The following is a 21,553-nucleotide window of genomic DNA, read 5'->3' as shown; positions in this document are numbered from 1 at the left end:
ATTCGCAGCCATTAAGAAAAAAATAATTTTTTTGAAAAAAAAATTCAAATATGAAATTTTTTCTGATATTCTTTAAAATCAAAATGGTTCGTCTTCAAGAATAAAAGAATAATGACAACTGCTGTGGGAAATAAAAAAGTATGTTCAGACGAGCAGTTAAAAAAATCCGTTCCCACTTTCTATGACATATTTTATACACTTTTTGTTATATTTATATATGGAAAACTTCATTTGAACTCCAGTCAATCACAAAAAAAGAGCGCACTCCATATTCCTTTTTTAGTCTTCCCTCGCTAGCTGGAGAAAGAAAGAAAGAAAAATAAGAAAGAGAAATAAATAACACAAAGAAATAAAAAAAAATAAAAATACAAAGAAGTGAACTAAAGAACTAGCAAGAAGTGAGGAATGTATTCAATTTGAAATTTATTATTCCATTGCTCTGCAATCCAAGTCCCTGGATCATCATCATCACTGGAGTCTTCATCCTCTCCAAACCAAGGAATAGAAACAAACATCGTTCATAACATTGAGGGTCGGCTAAAGGCTTTAACTATGTACATTGAATGGATGACAAGTTTTTAATGGAGTTATTTAATTTATAATTACTCATTATTCATTAATTACATCTATTGATATTATCATCGAAATGGATTAAGTTAGACTTAGTGAGTATTTTTAGCCATTTCATAGAGTTTAAGGAGTAAAAAAAAGAGGTTTTATGGCAATTCATTTCCTTTTGTTGTAGACGGATCTAGGATAATTTTCCGTTGGACTAGTCCCTATGTAGGAAACTCTGTATCAAGCAAAAACATAGGCTGGAATTACTCTTTTTTCGATCCTTAATTCTACTCCGAGTCCAACACTCAGTGTTACACTTCCAACACTGTTCAAGTTGCCAACAACATGCTAAAAAATAAGTCGGATTTACGACCCTTATTGTTAGACTCATCGTAGAATTGTGAATCCACATTAGAGTAGTTATTCTCGTATGTAAATGCAGAGTGGAATTTGTGTTAATTTTCTTCCCTCAGCAATAACTTAAGCATTGTTGATGCCGATCCATATAGAGACCTAATCAATCAAATTTTATAAGAAGAAAAACCATTTTTGAATTATGATTAAATCAATAGGGGATTACTGCTTTGTGTTTCGATGTCCAAATAGAACAAATTAATGGGCTTAAAGCTTTACGGTGTATCACACTTTTATATCTTTGATGTCTAGCTTGATTGTTCATTTATCAAACACTTATTATATTAATATGAATAAAAAATATCGTTGACCCAGTGCGAAAACATGCTATCCGGACAAAAGCCTGATATTAAATATTTAATTTTCAATATTTAGGTGACTATACCTTCCCCAATATTAAAGCTAGGGGATGCAAATCCAGCGCTTAACTGTTTTGAATTGTATAATGTAGTGTACATTTCAAGGATATATAACTATTTTATTTAACTAAGACATGATGCAGTTTACTTAAAATGGTCTTGTGTATTCATACATCTAGCTATTGAAGTAAAATATTGTTATAATTATATTTGTTAAAGGGTCATGGATGACCGCAGCAAATAGTCGGTGTAAAATAGTCACATTTTCTATAAAGGAATACTAGATTACATTGTCAAACCCACATAGAATAGTATTGGACTGAATAGATTTATAGCACATCGCAGTTAGCTTATTGTCGCTTTTGAAATATGCAAAAAATATTGAGTTATTACAGAATGAGAATCTTCATCAATGGTTACTCCATAAAAGTGATTAAACTATGTATTTATGTGTTGCCAGTTAGTATGTTTCTGTGCTGGGTCAACGACATGTTAAAAAACTTGTGAAATGTGTCCTAAAACCACGAAAGATGATCACGTATTGACAAGAGACTTTCTTCTTCATCCCTAGTATATTGCCGTCAACTTAAAATAAAGCGCTGAACAGATAATCTGTAATGTAATAAGAATCCCGGATAATGTTCCACCTCCACAAAAGTTTATTTTATTTATAAACATTAATTATTATATATTTAGTTGACGGTATTATGATGGGTAACGCTAATTGCGTATTTACCTCTACTCTAAATCTGACCATATGCTTGGTAAAAGTGTGTTCACATGAAAAAGGCTCGAGTTTCTCATGGATTTTAAGACTCTGGTTATAATCAATAAAGAAAGAGTTGATTAGTATTACACATTTTAATGTAAAAATTCCTTTTTGATCCTTCAATTCTTGAGTCTTGAAACAATTTTTGATGGTCCAATGTTTCAATTGGTTATTATTTTAAAAACTCTAAGTGCTCAGCTTGTATATTTTAACCCTTGATGTGACCGAAAGTATGTCTTATTGGATTTGTTAACTGACGTCTCATCACAATGTTATATTGTTATTTTTTTCGTATCGAAAATACATTTTCAAGTTATGTTACTCATAATATGACCATATCCTTGGCTCGCATGAAAAAGCCAAGAAAAAGTGGATAAATCTTTGAAGCCTTGTGTACGTATTCTTTTTTCAGTTATATGTGTCAGTTTTTTTAACTCTATAACGTCATACGTATTATATTTGATACATAAATTTGAAATCCTTGTTTTGAACAGTTTGACAATTTTTCGATCCAAAAACTTGATGACAGCAATTGAAAATGTATTATCCATAGATCATAATTAAACAGGGGAAATGTGATTTTCTTACTGTTGACCTTTCAAACTGCCCCATAGAAAAAGCATTAAAACCACTTGTTTTACAAATGGTTTTATATAATGGTTCTATTGAGAAAATCTTTTTTTTTTAAATAAACATCCGTAAAAACAGCTAGTCAGTTGCTTTGAACAAAAAAAAAATCAATTTTTAACCAAAGTCCACAAATTTTCGCTTTCGAAGTGAAAAACATCATTACTTTTTTTTTAGAAATGGACAAGGATTCTAATTTATGAAAATTCTGATCATGCATTTTCTTTTTGGGCGTTATAAGGCTAAATTATTTGGATGGTTTAATGTCCATTTGATCATTGTATTAACTCATTTTGTAGATCTTGGGAAAGTGTGCTCCCTTGTTTGATTTGTTAACTCACTGAAACGTCCAATCCTAATTCATATTGTCTTCATTCCTCACTTTGCTTCAAACTAATTGTTGATGTTAATGTGTGAGACATAGTGTTATAAATTACTCAGTCGTTTGTGATCTGGAGAACATTGGAGAGTTCAAATTTTATTATTACATAGATAAATGAGTGTTTCTGCTTATATAATAATCGTTATCATCTCTTTGTAGTTGTGTAAACTTTTTTCAGTTTGTGTTCCTTGGTGCATGGGCAGAATTGATATTATCTATACCTAAATCTAGATTTCCCCCCATTGTATTGTGAGCTTTAAACTTCTTTTAAAATATTTTTTTAGGCGAACTCATAAACCTTTTTTTTTAAATTACTAGGTCTCCAAAATTATTGGAAAAAAACATGCAAGGATGACTACAAGCTCTTCAACATTAGTTGAAACTGTCTCCATTGATTATGAAGATTTTAATGAATCTTTCCTCACCTGTGGAACTTGTTTGTGTACGTGGATTTATTTCATTACAGTTTCTAACTTAATTTATATTTTATTTATATTTATTTCAGGCATGTATGATGGATCAGAACATACTCCAAAGCTTCTTCCCTGTTCCCATACTGTTTGTCTGCAATGTTTAGACCGTATCATTGCAACTTTTGCTCGAGATTCTGGACAGTTTCGTTGTCCAATATGCAGAGAACTCATAACCATCCCAAGAGGAGGTATTCAAGCTTTACCTCCATCTTTTTTAGTCAATCAACTTTTGGATTTGATGGCAAAGCAAAGGAGGGAAATTGTTCCTAAATGTTCAAATCATCCTAATCAAGAATTACTTTTTTGTGAAACGTGTGATAAAGTGTTTTGTAACCAGTGTACTGGTGGAAATCATGAAACGTCATCTGGTTTTCTGTCTGAAGGCTCTGATGGATCCAACTCGTCGACTCCAAAGCATATTTCTAAATTTATTTCCAATGACCATACCGTCATTCCCTTTGCCATTGCAATCAAAAGAATGTCAGAAATACTTATTTATAAAGCAAACGAATGTACTTCAAAAGTAAGAGTTAGCTTTAATTTCATGCTGCATAAATTGATTTTTATATATTATTTTATTTATTTCTGTGACAGCTAAATGATGCATGTGACGCTGTTAATTTAGAAGTCGATAACCTCGATCGTAACGCTAATGAAGCCTACAATGCTGTCAACCGGGAGTTTAAGCTTGTGTCCGAGGCTTTAGAAGCTGAAAGAAAAGATGTTATGGAGGCAGTCAAGAAAGCCAGAGATGAAAAAAAGAAAGTACTGGAGGAACAATTATCGTTGATTAACTCTGAAAAAACCAAAGTCGAGGCAGATATTAAGGTATTATATATTTTTTATAAATTTTAAGACTGAAGAACTAAACCCCTTGTGTTCGTTTTTTAGGCCTCTCAACAACAAATAGAAGTACGTAGTATAACCAAAAAGATAGCAGACTTGAACTGTAAGTTAGATGCCTTGTCTATGCTATCTGAACCTAGAGAAAACTCATTTATAGAATTTCATTTAAATAACAAGAAAGTGTCGGAAGGGCTCACCAAATTACTCTCAACTCTGGGCTCCATCAAGACAAGTAAAACATTTCCCTCTCTTTGCCTAGTCACAATGAATTCTCCTATAGCTCATATTGAAAACCTTGCCAAAGTTCAAGCCATTGATTATAACGGGTCTGTGCAATCCTTGGGAGGAGATCCTATTTCTGCAACTGTTTGGGACAGTTCTGGAAATGAGATTAAGTCCGTTCATTTAAAGGATAATTGTGATGGAACATATGATATCTGCTTTACTCTTCACCTTGTTGGAACATACTGTTTAAAAGTACTCATATTTGGTCGTCCAATTAAAGATATGCCCCTATTTTTCGATGTAAACGATCATAATCCTCCTACACTCAGCTTTGGATCTCGAGGAACTAAAGAAAAAGGATTTATGCAACCCTGTAATGTTGCTGTAGATACGTCTCATGGAAATGTATATGTGATAGACACCGGGAATTCTCGCATTAAAGTATTATCAGAAAATCTCAACTTTGTGAGGCATATCACAAATGAGGGTCTCGAAGGTAGATCCGTGACTGGAATATGCCTCAATGGAAGAACGTCTTGCAAAAGTTTATTTGTTATCAATTGGCGAACAAAGACCGTAACAGAACTAAGTATTTCAAGTGGAGAAACCCTCTTTTCCTTCACTCATCAGGATTTTCAAGAGCCGATCGATCTCGCTTATTGGAAGGCCTCTGAAGAAGAGGATGACAAAATTTTAGTTGCTGATAACGGATTAGGCACCATCCTAGTTTTTGATGCCAAATCGGGAGAAATATCTTTTAGTATTAAACCACCTTTTCCGAGTGCCATCGCAGCTTCATCAAATAAAGCCAAGAAAAGCATTGTTTCCAAGAATAATGCGAATAATATTAATAATTGTCAGAATCGAATCGAAAGATTTCGTGATTTAACAGCTGTTTGTGTTGCTCCTTCACGAGGAGACATACTTGTGGCTGCTAACTCTAATATCTTTATTTTTGATGGCCGTGGATCCTACCTTCGTAAGATTGAAACCTCCGAGAAAGGTCGTTTTGTTGGAGTAGCCGCCGATAGCTTTGGCTTTTTGCTCGCAACTCGTTCAGAAAAGGCTAAGTCTTTCATACAGGTATTTGACTTTGATAAAGGAACACAGTATTCTATCATAGATTCTTACGGATCAAAAATGAAGAGACCTACCGGTCTTGCCGTATTTCCCAATAAACATGTTCTTGTTGTTGATATTGGCAATGATTGTGTCAAAAAATATAGGTACTTATAATTAATTGAAATAATATGTCATTAAAAAAAAATAGAGCTTTATCTTTAAAATAATAGTTTTATGTATACCATAATATAATGTCATTATTACACTACTTTCTCCTTCAGTGAAATATATGATTTCTGGTTTTTTTCGTCAGACAGATGGGACAAAAATATAGATTTAGAAACTACTCAAAATAAGTTATTAGTCGTATTGTACAGTGATGTTAAATTTAATTTGTGCATTACAGTTTTTTTTGTAAATATTTTTCCTAAAATTTATATATATTTATGAATTAAATTCACAATTTCAATGATGAACAAAAGATATATCGATCTCACTTTTAATTTAAAACACAAATATATATTATCGACAAAGTTCGTCACTGTATTGGAGGTGTAATGATAATCATGGGATTTTTTTCCAATGTTCTTCTCTCTTTTTCTTTTAATAAATATTCCGTTGTGAGTCTTCTTTTACGAAGTCTCTGATAACTTTCAAAATTGATAGGTTCAGATGTTCGCCGGTTGTTTGAGGAAGGATCCGAAGAATTGGTCATTTCTACTTAAGATCCATGGAATAAATAAGATATTATTAAAATTAATTTTTTTTAGGAACAATTAATTTATTATTTGGGGAGGGAGAAAAAGCCGATTAATCAATTGATTTTTTGTTATTTGAAAGTAATCTTGAACCCCCAGTAATTTTTTTTTTTCGTAGAAAGCCAAGAATCAGCATTTAGAATTATGCGATTTCACATTATTATTGAATATTTATCTTAGGGAGTTTAATATTGTGGAATCATTTTCGTATAGGACAGGGGTCGCGATATTATTTCCAAAAAAAGAAGAATATAATTCTTAAATTTACATTACTTTGATTAGCATCAAAACTTAAATAATTATGAATGTACATATTATTTATAACTCTCTTCCGGATCATTTTAAAAATTATTTCCCATAACATAGCTTGATACGCTCTGGATATCTGTAATCTAACTTGGAAGATGCAGTTCTCGAATTTTCATGTGACAAACACTAAAAACCCATTTTGATACTAAAACACTTGGACAAGTTCTGGATTTCTAGGATGCATAAGTACCCACTGGTTGCTAAAGCAGCTTTAGATTTACTAATAACCTTGGCTCAACTGATTATGTGAGAATACTTTTTCCATATCAATTTATATCAAAATAAATACAGATCGCAGCTTAATGTGGAGAATGATCTTGGAGTTGCTGTCTCCAGAATTAAACTGAGAATAGACCTACTTTGCTCAATGCACATGCGTCATATTAAGACCCTGATTCGTTTATAAACCTATTTGCACATCCAGAGCCGGTAATGTTACTTGTTTGAATCTCAATTTTGAATTTATTTACCGCCAAAAAGAGAGTTTATATTATGGAAATGATTCCAATTAATACATACGAAATATATTAAATTATTTCGTCGTTTTATTTCTTATATATTTCAAAATATGTAGAATTAAAATCCTTATATATTTTTGAACAACATAGTCAAATAACTTATATTATTTACCTCTAGGTTTAACTTTATAGGGTTGATATACGGCCTTTAAGTCATTTATTTGCATCAAATTAACTCTAAATTTTATATTCATCTCTCAATGGTAAGTGTAGGAGTTGCATAGTGTCTAGCAACATATTTAAGGGTCAAACTAAGGGAAATTTGTGAACCACTGTTGTAGGCACAATGACGTTTTGTTTTATTTTATTAATGGTCGTCGATGCGTCAAGTTTTTAATTGATCGACAATAAATGTCGATCAAATAATTTTCTAAAAATTATGACTATTATAAGTCATTTCACATTCTTTTAATTACATTTATAATTATCAGCCCTGGTCAAAAGGAAAGGAGGGGACACTGAAGGCAAGGAAGGTAGGATTTAGTAGTTTTCAATTCTGATTGGCTTAAAAATAGAAGTTGCTACATGTTCCTCCAGATATACAGTCAGTTTAAACTAAAGGACTCTAGGCAAAGAGTGGACACTCAAGGCAAGGAAGGTAGGATTTAGTAGTTCTCAATTCTGATTAGCTTAAAATTAGAAGCTGCTACATGTTCCTCCAGACACGTAGACAGTTTGAACAGGCAGTCTCCCCCCTATTTAAAAGAGAAGAATAGGGCAACTACGTCACAACAATAACACGATATTATATGTCGATGTTAGGAACATAGTTTTCCTTGTCTTTTGATTGAATTGTTTATTTTTCCCTTGACCGCTCTTTCCCTAGAGCCCTTTTGTCAAAAGTATCCGTTAAAGAGAAAAGGTTTACCACATCTAGCCACATACCAGGTGGCTATACATAGTTTATTTCTATCACGTAATTCCAGACACAATATGTTTCGAATTCCGTGATTTCTATGAACTTTGGGGTACCATAATCTTCAAAACTATCCCTCTCAAAATAAGAAGATTCTGGGATTTAAAATATATGCCTTGTTTGTAGGAATGAAAACGTAATGGTTAATTAAATTTGAATCACGAAAACTATTAATGTGTCCTTTTCTTGTCCTCCAAAAAAATAAACTTATAATCAATATACAAAGTTTTTAATAATATATTGTCTATAGTGGTACATATAGCATTTTCACTGACGTCATAAATTGCATCATAATTGAAGGAAACACCATTTTGGGGGATCCACCTTGATATTCTACTAGATAAAAGATACAGATTTCCAATAAACCTTGATAAAACTCCATCAAATGGATTTATGAATAAAAAAGAATTGTCAATTGCATGGAATACTACTAAAATCAATTGATAAACTCTGATATTTAATTAAATCAAAGTAATATGTAATAAAAATGGCTAGATTTTTACTTTTATTTAGATCGATTAGGGACGAGACAAGTAGAATAATATAACAAAAATATAAAATTATTTCCATTCTAATAATTACCTTTTATATGCAATATGGAAATAAGATTATATAAAAATGTAATAACGTATTTTTAATACATTTTAGTGCCAGATATATAATAAAACTAGGCAGTTTTATGAAGGAGATAATTGTGATAGATGATAAGGTTTTGTCCTTTTATTTCTTGGTCTCATTTTCACTAATTTCCTTAGTAATATTGTTTGTATTAGTCCTAGGACTGATTGCCTTGCCAAACTTTTTCCCCCGACCCTTTCAGTCTTTTTTTATTATACCAGTCCGATCTTTTTTACCATTCAACGATCATAAGAACTGATACATCGATCTTTCAGTCCTACGGTCCTAACTATCTTTTTATTTTCTTCACTCATTGCTAGGATTGAAGAATGTAAGGACTAAGAAAACAATGACTGACAGCTGGAACGTATAACAATACGCTCTAGTCACGCATTTCCTACAGGTATCTTGTCACTTTGAAAGAGGTAATAATGATTCATTACCTCTTTCGTTGAAACAATATTAATTACTAATGAATTATTAGTGTTGAGACTCGGTCCATCAACGATTTTTTTCCGGTTCGATCTTAAGTTATTTTTTCTACACGGATTTGGCCCGATTTTTCGGTCCAGATCCCGGTCTCAGACGGTGGACCAATTTTATTCGGTCTCACTTTGTAGACCGATTTTGTTTTTGTCTCACTTTATGGACCTATTATTTTTTCGGTTTCAATTTATGAACCGATTTTTTTCGGTTTCATATAATACGAGAGACCATTTTTTTTTCTAGATCAACAATCATTCCTTTTTTTCAAACAATCTCAAAAGTACACGATAAGTTCTAGAACAAATACTGTATAAATATAAGAGACGGTGGGATCATAATTAATCCGAGCTATCTCTGTTTAAACGTCGTATAACGTCATTGTACTTGAAAAAACATATGATGTCATGTTATAAACAGTTTATCTGCAAAATCGGTCCAGACCGATTTTTTGGGGACCGAACTAGACGAATTTTTATATATGACAGGATTGATAGGTATCCAGTCTTTTAAGTTTTTTTAGACTGATCCAACACTACCAAGTATGAATAAAAAAGAGTTTAATTTCTATAAAACTTGTTTGTTTATGCCTCCATAATGGCTCACATCAACAATTCTGACATCACGTGAAAATGGTTTATACGTGTACGCCTTTACTTAAATGTCCAACACGCTTGAGTGAGGCCCATGACTATACAGGGAGTATAGTAATGGGCCTCACTCAAGCGTGTCCTGATTGTTGTTAAATATGAAATATTTTGTTCAAACGTTTATAGTCAAAATTATAACTTTAGTTTAATGTATTTAAAGGAAAAATATGTCTTTAAAAAAAATAATAATTGATTTTTTTTAAAAACATTCTGCCAAAAGATTAACTTCCCTGACATCCTAGTCACGGTCTCGGTCTGTGTTATCAAGGGTTAACATAAATTTAAAAACTTTTTTACTTGTTGATTTTGTTTTATAGAGGAAAAAATATCAGTAATAATTAATGTGCAAACTTTCTCAAATGGTATATAATCGGCTTGTTAATATATCGATTGGGCTCTAATTAAAATATTATATTCACTTATTTGATTTCATTTACCTTTGTTTTTTCTCCAATGCACTAAATACGGAGGTACGCCAATTTTTTCATTAGATTGGTTATATGACAAACTAAATACTGAAATAATGAGCATCTATTAGACTAAATCAATTCAAATAGTACCACCGGCAGGCTTCTTTAGAGAGGTATAGTATTGGGTAAAGAGATGAAGGACGTACTAATTATAAATTTGTGTTGACTTATTTGAAAGAATCTTTTTGGACATAAATAGATAATCAATTTCATTTCTGGTTCCTGGCTTATAAATAAAACGTACAATACACTTTTTGTAATCCGTACTACCCCATTAGGTATCAGGAATAACTGTGGTATGTCAACATAGAAACAAATTTGAATAAAAATCCGGAACATCATATAGGTATACACTGTACTGTGTAGAAAATAAGTATTTGACTCCTGGCGATTTTGTAAGTTTGCCGTCTGATAAAGAAAAGAACGGTCTAAAACTTTAATGGTAGGTTTATTTTTATAGTGGCTGACATTACATGGGCAAAAAATATAGTGTTGGGGGAAGAACAATGCTGAGTATAGTGTTGGATCGGCCTAAAAAGACCGCCGTCCTATCAGTCCCGTCCTAATACAGTGTGTCAGTCCTAAAAATAATCCTCATCATTCTTTTATGGAAAGTCCAACACTTGAAATACGTAGGTACTACTAACCACGTCATTTGAGTTGCTGAAGTTTCATCATAATTTATAACCTCTTTCAAAGAGACAAGATCCCAGATGTTAAAAGTAAGTATATTCTTCAATCCTAGCTAGGATTGAAGAATATAAAAGATTGTTAGGACGAAAAAATCGAGGTATCGGCCCTTAGGAACGTTGAACGGTAAAAAAAGGTCGCACAAAAAAAGGGGTTGGAGAAACTGATTAGAAAATCAACATTAGCTGAGTTTAACCCCAAATATTCGGCCCGATCCAGTCAATTATTAGGACCGGTCCTACCAGTCATTGGGACTGGTTTTTAAGACTGTCAGTCCTTTGGACTATCAATACTAGAGCTGATTTAAAAAAAGAAGAAATAAAGTTAAGTGATACCATCAAGGACCAAAATCTACAAGTTTTTGGACTGATACGCAGGACTGAACTGGACAGAAATGCAGTCTTAAATAAGGACTGACACAATACTACCAAGAACAACATCCGGAACGTGAAGGGGTGGAAACATTATGCCTTGGAGGGGTTTCTCAGCTATGATGAAAGGGTGACTCATCTTATCGAAGAGAGGATGAACGAGGCCCTCCACTGGAACATTTTGGGCGTCAAACTCTACCCCCAGGGTAGTGTCATTAAAAATGACCCGCGTAATGGGTTTTCCAGCGCAAGAATACATAAAATATACGACTAACGCAACAAATGAGATCTCAAGTAGAAGCACATTGAACTGGTCTAGCCAGTCTCTGAACCTCAAGCCCATAAAAAGTCTTATCAGTGGGCAAACTTACAAAATTGGCTAGGGATCAAATGCTTATTTCTTCCACTGTTTATATGGTTTGTGGCATAATAGTCATTGCCCCTCACACCCCTCTTTAGTGGAATTTTTATAGTTATAGAAAAAAAAAAAAAATCATAGCGTCTAAAAAATCTTTATTCGATTTGTCAATTATACAAATAAGGTTCTTCGTTTAAATTTTATCCCTTCCGAAAAATTTAATTTCTTAATAAAAAATAAATAAAAGACGTATTTGAGTCAGTTAGATGATTCAAATTAATGAGATGAGATAATCTACCCAACAATTTTAGGAATAGTATTAAACCATTATTCTTTTATTAGGCCAATCAATGTTGGCTACTTTAAGAGTACATTTGGGGACACACCCAAAGGGTGAATACAAGCCATTTCTTGATATCAATTGAAGATAACTAGTGTTGAATCATTCCATGGACTGATCACCTTATCAGTCTTTTTTTTTATCAATCCGATCTTTTTTACAATTCAACGATCCTAAGGACTGTGTTTTCAGCCTTAGCTATCTTTTTATTTTATTTTTCACTCATAGCTAAGATTTAAAGAATATAAGAACTAAGAAAATAATACATTCTAGTCACACATCTCCTACAGGTATCTTGTCTATTTGAAAGAGGTAATGAATTATGATGTAATTTCAGCAAACTCGAATGACAGTAACTACTACGTAATTTTAGCTGCTGTAGTTTCTACAAAAGACCAAGAATACTGTATATTGTGTATCTATATGATGTTTTGGATTTTTGTTCACACTCCATTTTGCGATAAATCATTCTAACTTGCTTTTATATTGATGACCCATGTATATACATATTTCATACATAGGAAAAGAGTTGTTAAATATCGGTTTTACATGACGTATATGTTCATAGAGGTTTTACATAATATTGACGAATCAATGAATAGATTTATGACGATAAGAGAACCCATTTACGTATCAAGTATTACGTATGTGTATTTTTCTATTTATAATAGATGAAGTATGTACCGGCCTTGGTGGTGAATGACTATTAAGCCAATTAAAGGGGGGTAAATATTTACCAGGCATACTTATTCGTCTCTCGGGGATTTTAGGTAAAGTTGTTACGTGTCTCTTTCGCACTCTTAATCCTGTCGAACCTGTTTGATGTATATTGAATATCTTGTAAAGTTCCTTCCGTATGGAACGATTTAGCAGCCCATAAAGGAATGGATGAGAGAAATAACCTAAATTTGAGGCCCAGTAGGAGATAGTATGTCCAATTTGTGAGCTGGATCCAGAGATTAAGCATTCAAGTGTTCTTACAGCATCTGGGAGAGAAATGATGAGGAAGAATCCCACAATTGAAACGAGAGTAAATATGCTTTTGATGGGGGAGCGGGCTTGGAGGTTCCAGAAGTTGTTGGTGCTTATTTTGCGTTGAAGCGTGCCGCTTCTTCGATTCAACTTTTATGAAACAAAAAGAATTAATATTACGTAGAATTATAACAAATATTTGATTTATAGAGATCATGCAATCACAAATCGAAACGAATTAAGTATTTAATCGTTGGGGCGTCCATAAAAATTTAATTTTTGAAATTTGTTTTCAAAAATTTAATTAAATTATTCAAATTTTTTTTACAAAAAAATTAGTTTTCTGTGACTGGTCATGGATTTTTGAAATTTATCACCAAAAAATGTGTAATATTTGAAGTTTTTATTTAATATGTGATGTTTTTTTCAAAGAAATTAAACTGTTTGAGAACAGCTAGGGATTTTTATAATCTTTTTCCAAAAAATTTATTGTTTGACATTTTTTTCAGAAAAATTTATTTTTTGAAATTTTTTTGTGAACAGCTGTGGATTTTTGAATTTTGTTTTCGTAAATTTAATTATTTATGAACAGTTTTTCCTGATTTTATTTCAAGATTTTTTTATATTGAGAACATAAATGAATAATTATTTATTATTAATGGTTTATGAATAAATAAGTCGAAACAATTTCTGGATGTTTGCTCTTGATTTTTTTTAAGTTGACCTACCACAAATTTTAATTATATACAATTTTTAAACGTGGAATTTTATACTGATATCCCATTTTTCCAAACTAATATTTCTATGGGAAGTCACTCAACCCTATTAAAACTATTTTTGCTGACATAATCAAATAGGGCTGAAAATTCCTTGGCAGAAGGGAAAACCTCTACGGCAAGGTTAATAGAAATACAAGGTATACCATAACGCGTGTACGACTGATGTTTGACTTCCACCACGCTTTTAATACTGACGTCATAGTGGATGAATGGTTGCTTGTTTTGTAAAAATCTGTTTTTCTTACCCAATAGTCGGTACGATACATGAAATTAAAAATTCTAGCAATAGTGACGTCATAGACTATGACTGGTTTTGTGTTTTGTCAAAATCTCCCTGTCTTTATAGCAGGCCTGATTACATTATTGGTCTATCCTTGTATTTCTATTAACCATCATCTACGGATACTTTGATGGATTAATCCTATACGTAAATAATAGAGTAATTACAGGTAATTTTCTACCGACTGCAATTTTCCCAGGGGCGTCCGCAGGGGGTGGGCTGGAGGGCATTGTACCTTGTTAAGTGAGTCTTATAACTTTATAAAGACTCTAATATTATAATTTACGATAATAAATGCTCAAAAACTGATGAGAAACAAATTGAACACAAACTAAACGTGAATAAAATGATTCTAAACACATGCATTTGGTGTAAATATTGCTATTTTCGAGGAATTAGTATTGTAAAGAGATCTAGGAAAGCTCGCCTTTGCAAAATTTGTCTTTTAAAAGTTTGCCGTGGGATTACTCACCCTAGGAAAATTCGCCTTGGGAAAAGCTCCACAGGTCGAGGAATCATTATCCTTTATTTTATGAATTGTAATTCTTAGAAATTTACAGAAAAAAAGGGTATTTTATATCGATTATTTAAAATATTATAGAATCAGCATGGGGATATATTTTTTTTTTGAATCGTTTCATCACTATTTTAAACATGGATCAATAAAAACTTTACATAACATAATATTTTTGTACATACCATGCCTTCCCCACATTTCGAAAATAAAAAATAAAAATAGATTTAAGTACCACTCACTTGTACATTTTCTATTTTTAACTTCTCAAATATCAACTTTGCTCCATTAAATAATGTCATTAGGGATTTACAAACTAATCTTGGTATAATTATGTGTAATAGGAATTCATCAAACCATGAATTCGGTATATATTTTGTATCCACTATGAATACTCAGAGGGGAGTCCGCAGGGGGTAGGCTGGAGGGGCTGTAGCCAGCACCCCAAATTAGGGAATTTTTGCTTTTTGCTAGAAAATTTAATATTTGAATTTTTTTTTCAAAATTTTTTATTTTTGACATTTAATTTTTGAAATTTTTTGAGAATAGACTAACTGTAATATTTTTAAAAATATAAATATTTTGAGAATAACTGTGGATTTTGGAATTTTTTTACAAAAAATTTTTATTTTTGGAATTTTTTTTTCAAAAAATTTAAATTTTTCGAATTTTTTTCTAAAAATTTTAATTTTTGGATTTAAAAAAAGAAAAAAAATCAAAAACCGAGCCCCTTCTCCCCCCACCAAATGAATAAATATATATTTAATCTTGCAGACGCCTCTGATATATTTGAATATGATTCAATCAAATGTACCTTTAGACTAAATCCAGTCAAACTGCAGCACCATAGAGATTTGGAGGGGGCCAGTAATCCCCCATAAGGACTTTTACAATATCCAACATTCTCCAAGCAAATGTTAATTTTGTTTCTTTTTGTCCAAGCAACCTTGATGAATGAATTAGAATGAATTGATAATTATATTGACGGATTCTTTCTATGGATTTACCTTGAAAATAGCACTGTAGCAAAAGACAACAATCAGGAGAGGGATTCCAAATGAGAGGAGTAGATAAAGTGTCGTGAAGAGAAGGCTTTTCTTTGTGATGAGTACACAGGCTCTCTGAGCCTCAATAAACTCAAACCTTAATAAGAATATAAAGTATTGATTTGATATATATGAGCATAGAGCAATTGTCGTTCATGAACAGTGTTGGCTCATATTACTTATTTGATTAATTCTCGAAGACGGAAAGGCTTAGTAACAGTGAGGGTTTGCTCGAGAGTTATAGGCAGTGCTGTATAATATAATAGGTATTTTTCGCGTTATTTTAATGTTTTATAAGAATTGTTACAATCCTCCGATTTAAATAAAGTATACCCCATTCTATTCGATAATTTGTCAGCAAGAATCTAACTTGATAATGCCCTTCTCGTAGAAAAACAACCAATTGTCAAGGGCGAATATTCAGGCTAAATTTGTACGCCCTACACGTTGAAGCAGGAAATACGAAATTACTTTTTCCATAACCTAATATTTCCTATCGGTATGTAAAAATAAAAGAGAGAGAAAATTAACATGATTTTGAACTATATATCCATATATCTTATTCATTATTGGTCACATCAAATAACACGATAAAGTGTTGCAAAGGTAGGAGTGTATACTGCAAACGCTTTTTTAAGTATTGCGCTAGGCATGTACAGTCGTGAATTACTGTGCGTCGAGTAAATTCGTCATATTTTACAGTTTTACTACCTGAAAGGTAAAGTATGTAATGTATATTTTGCAATACACTTTCGGTTCGTGTCGCACAACAGTGGCTCGAGCGATTTCGTTCTGTTGTAGTGGAGATGAATGATGTACACCGTACTGGCAGGCCTGTTGAAGAAAATCTCCCTAAAATCATAGAAAATATCGAGATAGACCGTCATGTTAGCAGTCGAAGTATTGCTCAGGAGCTGAACATCGATCATACAACCATTTTGAACCATTTGCAGAAGGCGGATACATAAAATAATCTCGAATAGGAAAGGAATCGTGTTTTATCAAGACAAAACCAGGCTGCACACATATTTTATGACGAGCCAGAGGCTCCGAGAGCTCGGATGGCAAGGTCTTATACATCCACCCTACAGTCTTACCGACTACCATCTATTCCTATCCATAGACTGCGCCCTTAGGGATACTAATTTGGCTTCAATTGAGGCCCTTGATAATTGTTTTTCCGAGTTTTTTGACAGTAGGTGCAAGGAATTCTACTAGAAGGACATTATGAAGTTGGATTATCGTAAGTAACAAGTTATCGAACAGAACATGTCATACTTGGCTTAAATCGGATGACTGCAACAATTTTCATAAAGCATTGAAATAAAGGGGAAAATATGAAATTACTTTTTCCCCAATATAATATTTTCTTACTTTTGTAAAGAAACAAAAAAAAAAAAAAAAAAATCCAATTTCAGGTGAGAAAATGTAAGATTTCGCCATTTACTTTTAAAAAATCTGCTTTATGAAAGTGAATTTTATGGCTGTACTAGCCCAGCATCGTATGCTCAGTCTATCCAGCCTTTGCAGCCCGCCTCACACCACTCTTTGCTTAAACTATAAAACCAAGTATCCAAACACGAACCACGTGATCAACTTTTATCTGAATTTACGATAATACATTTCTGTCAACCAAATGAATTAATATATAACATGAAGTACGCTATTAATAACTAACAGCCTCCAAGAAGTACCCTGGTACTGAGTGGTTCATTCAAATTTGAACACTTTGAATTTTAAACTTAAGATATAATTTATTTATTAAAAATAGAATTTCAACAAAATTAATAGGATAAATAGATGTGTGTGCCTGAGCTCTCTTAATCATTTATGTAACCGCCCTTAGCGGCAATAATGACTTTAGGGAATGGCAAAAAGCCTGGCACCCGCTGTGGGTGTAGTCCTCTGTCATGAGGGTATAGTGCTGGCTGACAGTGGCTTTGAAGGTCTAGGTGTTTGGATGACAGATACTGCAGGGTTTCCCCTCGACATGCATCCAAAAGTTGTAGTTGAAGGGGTTGGAATCCGAGCAATGTCATAAATATTTCAAAAGAACTCAAAAGCCTCATTCAAAAAAGTAATGCTACAGAGAATCTGGGTTTCTGTCATTCCTGGTGTTAAAAGTGGCCTCTCCAGCCTCACAAGGCTCTCTCCACCCACTTTTTTAATATATTTCTGGACAGTCTAGAGTGAAACTCCGAGATTTCTTGCCCTCATGGACATGAGAGGTTTGGCCTGGGCTGTTTTCTTTAACTCATCCGGCTTTAGTTTGGGCTTTTTGACAAATCCCTTCTTCCTCTCCAACGTTTCGGACTTGCTAACTTCGTAGAAGGTGGTCATGGAGTCGCCCAAAGGCTTGGAGTGTGCGAATGGAAATTCGTCGATCACGTTCAAGTGTCATTTCTTCGACTTTTTTGTAAGCTAGAATACTCAAGTTTGTTTTGTTTTGTACATATTTTCTTATGCTTTAATATATCGAAATATGAATTAATTTCAATCACTCAAACGTCCTCAAATATTGAATTAGTTAGTAGTAATATTGAATGGACCACTCGGTAACTATGCCACCTCCCCTTTTAATTGAACTTAAGAGATTAATTCTGCAAAGGAAAATGAAAATCCTTGTTTATCCAAGTTTTATAAATTCAAAAACTAATATGCTCAATACTTTAATTTAGATACATTACTTATTTCTTAGAATTGAGAGTAGTACTTTACTTTATATAACTTATTTTTCTATATACCCTTAAGAGATGAACAATCGGGAGGTATGTTTTTCAACTTTTGGTCGAATTTCGATTATGTAGATACTAAGTCTACTTTTTTAGTTATTTTGCATAAAATTATTTTGATTTTTGTAACCAAAATAAATAGTTTAAATTATTTTTACTTTTTTTAAATTATCCTATGGAACAAAAATAAAATAAAAAGTTACGAAATTTTGATGATCTGTGTATAGTGCGGATCATTTCTTTTACATATTCAGAAAGGAAAGATCAAAGGATTCTAATGCTTTCGAAAAAACTGTTTTAATATTTGCTATAGGTTAGAATAATGTCTATTATAATACATTGATGCAAAATAATGATTAATATGTTATTTTAATCTTTATTGAGTAAATAAAGAGCTTTTGTATTATTTTGAAATTTAAACGAGATGTGCTTCCTACGGATGACATTGTATGACAATGAAATTTTGCATAGGTTATTTTCTTATCCTATCACAATTATTTTTTTTAGACAAGCCGTCATCCAAATTTGAAAAAATTGAAAAACAAACCTACCTAATGAACAATGCTACATTCAATTCGGCGGGTTTTTTGGATTGAATAATGATTTGATTCATATTTGTTATTAATATACAATCTAACTTTTACAAACTAATTCAATTAAGTAATATATGTATAACCTTCCAACATTACCCCAGACAAAGTAGACAAAAAGGGTTCAATTCCGGCCTTTTAGCAGGCCACGAACTCGGTGGGATGTACATCACATTCTCAGAATCAAGAAAATTGAGTGTTCCTTTGCTTGTATGAAATAAAGGCTGTCTTGCTTCTAGATGCTAAGGCAGTCTTTCATGATACTGTGGATCTAGGGGAGGACTTTGATGCGTAGAACACAGATGTAGATCATAGTTAACGATAAAGGGCGGCATAATGTGACTTGACTTTGCTACTAACATAGTCAAGAATCATAACTTGCTGTGTGTACTAGACTCTCATGATCCTAGGGGCGTTATAAGGACTTTTGCCGACCATCTATTGCTCCTTGAGTTATGTTTCTGGGGTTGAGAGAAATTTTTCTCATCTGAGAAGAACTTGACAAAATCATTCAGAGGAGGCTTCTATTTAAGCTTGATTAAAGCCTTTTGTTCCGGTTACCCTTTTATACCTATTTGACAGGAAACATGCAAAGCTGTGGTACCATAGATCTTTATCGATGACACGATGGAAAGTTGAACAAGATGCTGCGTTGATGCTGTCAGCGATTGCCTTCATCGATTTACCGGAATTTTTCTCAATATTTTGTATAATTCTTCAACATTGCTTGATTTCGGACGATTTTGTCCGCTTCCGGAGGACAAAGCTTTAAAAAAATAACGTCAAATAGTTCTCGCCATGATGCTTGATAAGTTTTCTATATTTGTGGACGAATCAGGTAGTGCACCCGACCGCTATAGCCAAAAATGTGTGGTCTATCTTACCATTTTAATTGCACAAAGTTTTTGTTCCTGATTAAAAGAAGTATGTATATTGTCTCCATTAGCTTCTTTTAAAACTTATTTGTTGTGGGTTGTCATGAGACCAGAGGAAATTGGGATCGTTTAAAAAAACTACTCTTTAGTTTTATTAAAAGATATTGTAAATTTGTCGCTTTAATATGATTGTGTTTTATCTTCCTAAAATTGGTCAAAAGAAAACGGAAAGGCGTTTAAAAAGTGAATGATTAGACGAATTCAAAGGGAATGATTTAGTGAACTAAACTAATTAAAAAAAAAGAACGATTAAAGTGACCTAACGATTAAAAAAGGTGAACAACATCAAGCCTGCCTATACAACGTATATAGGTTAATATTTAGGTAATTACAACTCAAAAGACATACCTACATGAAAAAATGTTTTACAGGAGATAAATATTTTTTTTTTTTTTTCCAAGACGTCCAGTTGTAATTTCCTGTCAATAATTCTCTTAATTAGAAAAAATATATATATAATATGTTTATGTATTTAAAATTTAAAAAACATCAGTCAAAAATATCAATTTATCTTGTAAAAAAATAAATAAAACGCGTGCACTTAGAAATATGTACTTGCATAAATATTTCTGTGGGATATAGTATGAGGTCCTGTAAATTATTTAATGTCAATTCAGCATTTTCAGTTCCTCCAAAATGGAGAAAACTTACATTCATCAGCAAATTTTCAACAATTCCTCATACTGCGAAGACATTATTAATATAGAGGGCCTCTTGGATTTTAATCCAGATTTACTTCCGAATCCACAACCTCTAGAAGAATGCTACAAATATTTAGAAGACCCATCCGTACACAATGCTGCGACCTCCTACATCTCTTTGGACTCTCTCCTTCCAGAAGTCATACCTTCTTCATCACCTCCAAACAACACGACCCTTCTTCCAGAGGACCCATCAAACGGAGTCATAGAGCAAGTGAGTTCCTCTTCCTCCAACGAGTCTCAATTATTTGACGATGAAACAAATCTCCTACAATTAAGTGTTCGTGAGCTCAATCGTAAATTGAGCGGACTCTCCAAAGAAGAAATCCTGCAAGCCAAGCGAAAGAGAAGAACCCTCAAGAATCGTACCTATGCTCAAAACTGTCGCTCTAAAAGAATGAACCATCGGAAGGACATGGAAGAAATGAACAAGAAGTTATGTAGGGAGCTGGGTCTTCTTAAGTCGCAATTACATGCCGTCTCGGAAGAGAGGGATGATCTCAAGAAAAGACTCCAAGAATTGTTTCATTATCAAATTCATTAACTTTCCTTTGAAACAATATTTATTATTATCTAATAACATAATTGAATAAGACTCTATTTCCAAATGAAACGGTTCAAAATATATGTATAATATCCTCATAAACTTTTATGTGTTTTTTCCATGGATATTTCCCCTCTCTAATACAATTTTAAAAGTGTATTTATGTCATCACAGTTACTCATGATAGTTAAAAAAATGCAGGGTTCCAATGCTGCCCCTTTGATGCACTTTCTTGTGCAAATGCAGGTATTTAGGTAGGTGATT

General features: G+C 32.7%; 3 protein-coding genes across 5 annotated transcripts; 2 read left to right on the top strand and 1 right to left on the bottom strand.

The window, feature by feature from the left end:
• The first annotated feature begins 326 nt into the window (after positions 1-326).
• On the top strand, positions 327-6,196 carry LOC121121328 (tripartite motif-containing protein 2). 3 transcript variants are annotated; one of them, XM_071890214.1, is made up of 7 exons: positions 327-665; positions 3,428-3,551; positions 3,615-4,105; positions 4,177-4,410; positions 4,474-4,660; positions 4,709-5,879; positions 5,997-6,196. In XM_071890214.1, the coding sequence occupies exons 2-7, from the start codon at positions 3,461-3,463 to the stop codon at positions 6,163-6,165; spliced, it is 2,343 nt and encodes a 780-aa protein (XP_071746315.1). In that variant the 5' UTR covers positions 327-665; positions 3,428-3,460; the 3' UTR covers positions 6,166-6,196. The 3 variants fall into 3 exon arrangements, with proteins under 3 accessions (XP_071746315.1, XP_040572148.1, XP_071746314.1); XM_040716214.2 differs by having other exon boundaries at positions 4,474-5,879; XM_071890213.1 differs by having other exon boundaries at positions 364-665; positions 746-3,551; positions 4,474-5,879.
• LOC121121329 (uncharacterized) lies at positions 6,085-18,127 on the bottom strand. The gene is made up of 7 exons (XM_071890084.1): positions 17,999-18,127; positions 16,536-16,639; positions 15,749-15,884; positions 15,556-15,687; positions 12,934-13,318; positions 10,405-10,482; positions 6,085-6,432 (listed from the first exon to the last, which is right to left on the bottom strand). The coding sequence occupies exons 1-7, from the start codon at positions 18,125-18,127 to the stop codon at positions 6,254-6,256; spliced, it is 1,143 nt and encodes a 380-aa protein (XP_071746185.1). The 3' UTR covers positions 6,085-6,253.
• A 2,548-nt stretch (positions 18,128-20,675) lies between these two features.
• Positions 20,676-21,289, top strand: LOC121121331 (uncharacterized). Its single transcript, XM_040716217.2, has one exon. The coding sequence runs from the start codon at positions 20,681-20,683 to the stop codon at positions 21,287-21,289; it is 609 nt and encodes a 202-aa protein (XP_040572151.1). The 5' UTR covers positions 20,676-20,680.
• The last annotated feature ends 264 nt before the right edge of the window (positions 21,290-21,553 follow it).

This window comes from Lepeophtheirus salmonis, chromosome 7, assembly GCF_016086655.4.
Source record: "Lepeophtheirus salmonis chromosome 7, UVic_Lsal_1.4, whole genome shotgun sequence".
Taxonomy (NCBI): domain Eukaryota; kingdom Metazoa; phylum Arthropoda; class Copepoda; order Siphonostomatoida; family Caligidae; genus Lepeophtheirus; species Lepeophtheirus salmonis.
Note: the sequence above shows the minus strand (reverse complement) of the source record. Positions and strands in the feature narration are given on the sequence as shown.

Excerpts from the sequence above, each read along its gene's own strand:
- LOC121121328 (XM_040716214.2), top strand. The coding sequence starts at position 3,461 with ATGACTACAAGCTCTTCAACATTAGTTGAAACTGTCTCCATTGATTAT. Across the intron at positions 3,552-3,614 it reads CACCTGTGGAACTTGTTTGT|GCATGTATGATGGATCAGAA; the intron begins GTACGTGGATTT and ends TATTTATTTCAG. Across the intron at positions 4,106-4,176 it reads CAAACGAATGTACTTCAAAA|CTAAATGATGCATGTGACGC; the intron begins GTAAGAGTTAGC and ends TTTCTGTGACAG.
- LOC121121329 (XM_071890084.1), bottom strand. The coding sequence starts at position 18,127 with ATGACCACCTTCTACGAAGTTAGCAAGTCCGAAACGTTGGAGAGGAAG. Across the intron at positions 15,885-16,535 it reads GTGCGACACGAACCGAAAGT|GTTTGAGTTTATTGAGGCTC; the intron begins GTATTGCAAAAT and ends ATTCTTATTAAG. Across the intron at positions 13,319-15,555 it reads TGACTGGATTTAGTCTAAAG|TTGAATCGAAGAAGCGGCAC; the intron begins GTACATTTGATT and ends GTTTCATAAAAG.
- LOC121121331 (XM_040716217.2), top strand. The coding sequence starts at position 20,681 with ATGGAGAAAACTTACATTCATCAGCAAATTTTCAACAATTCCTCATAC.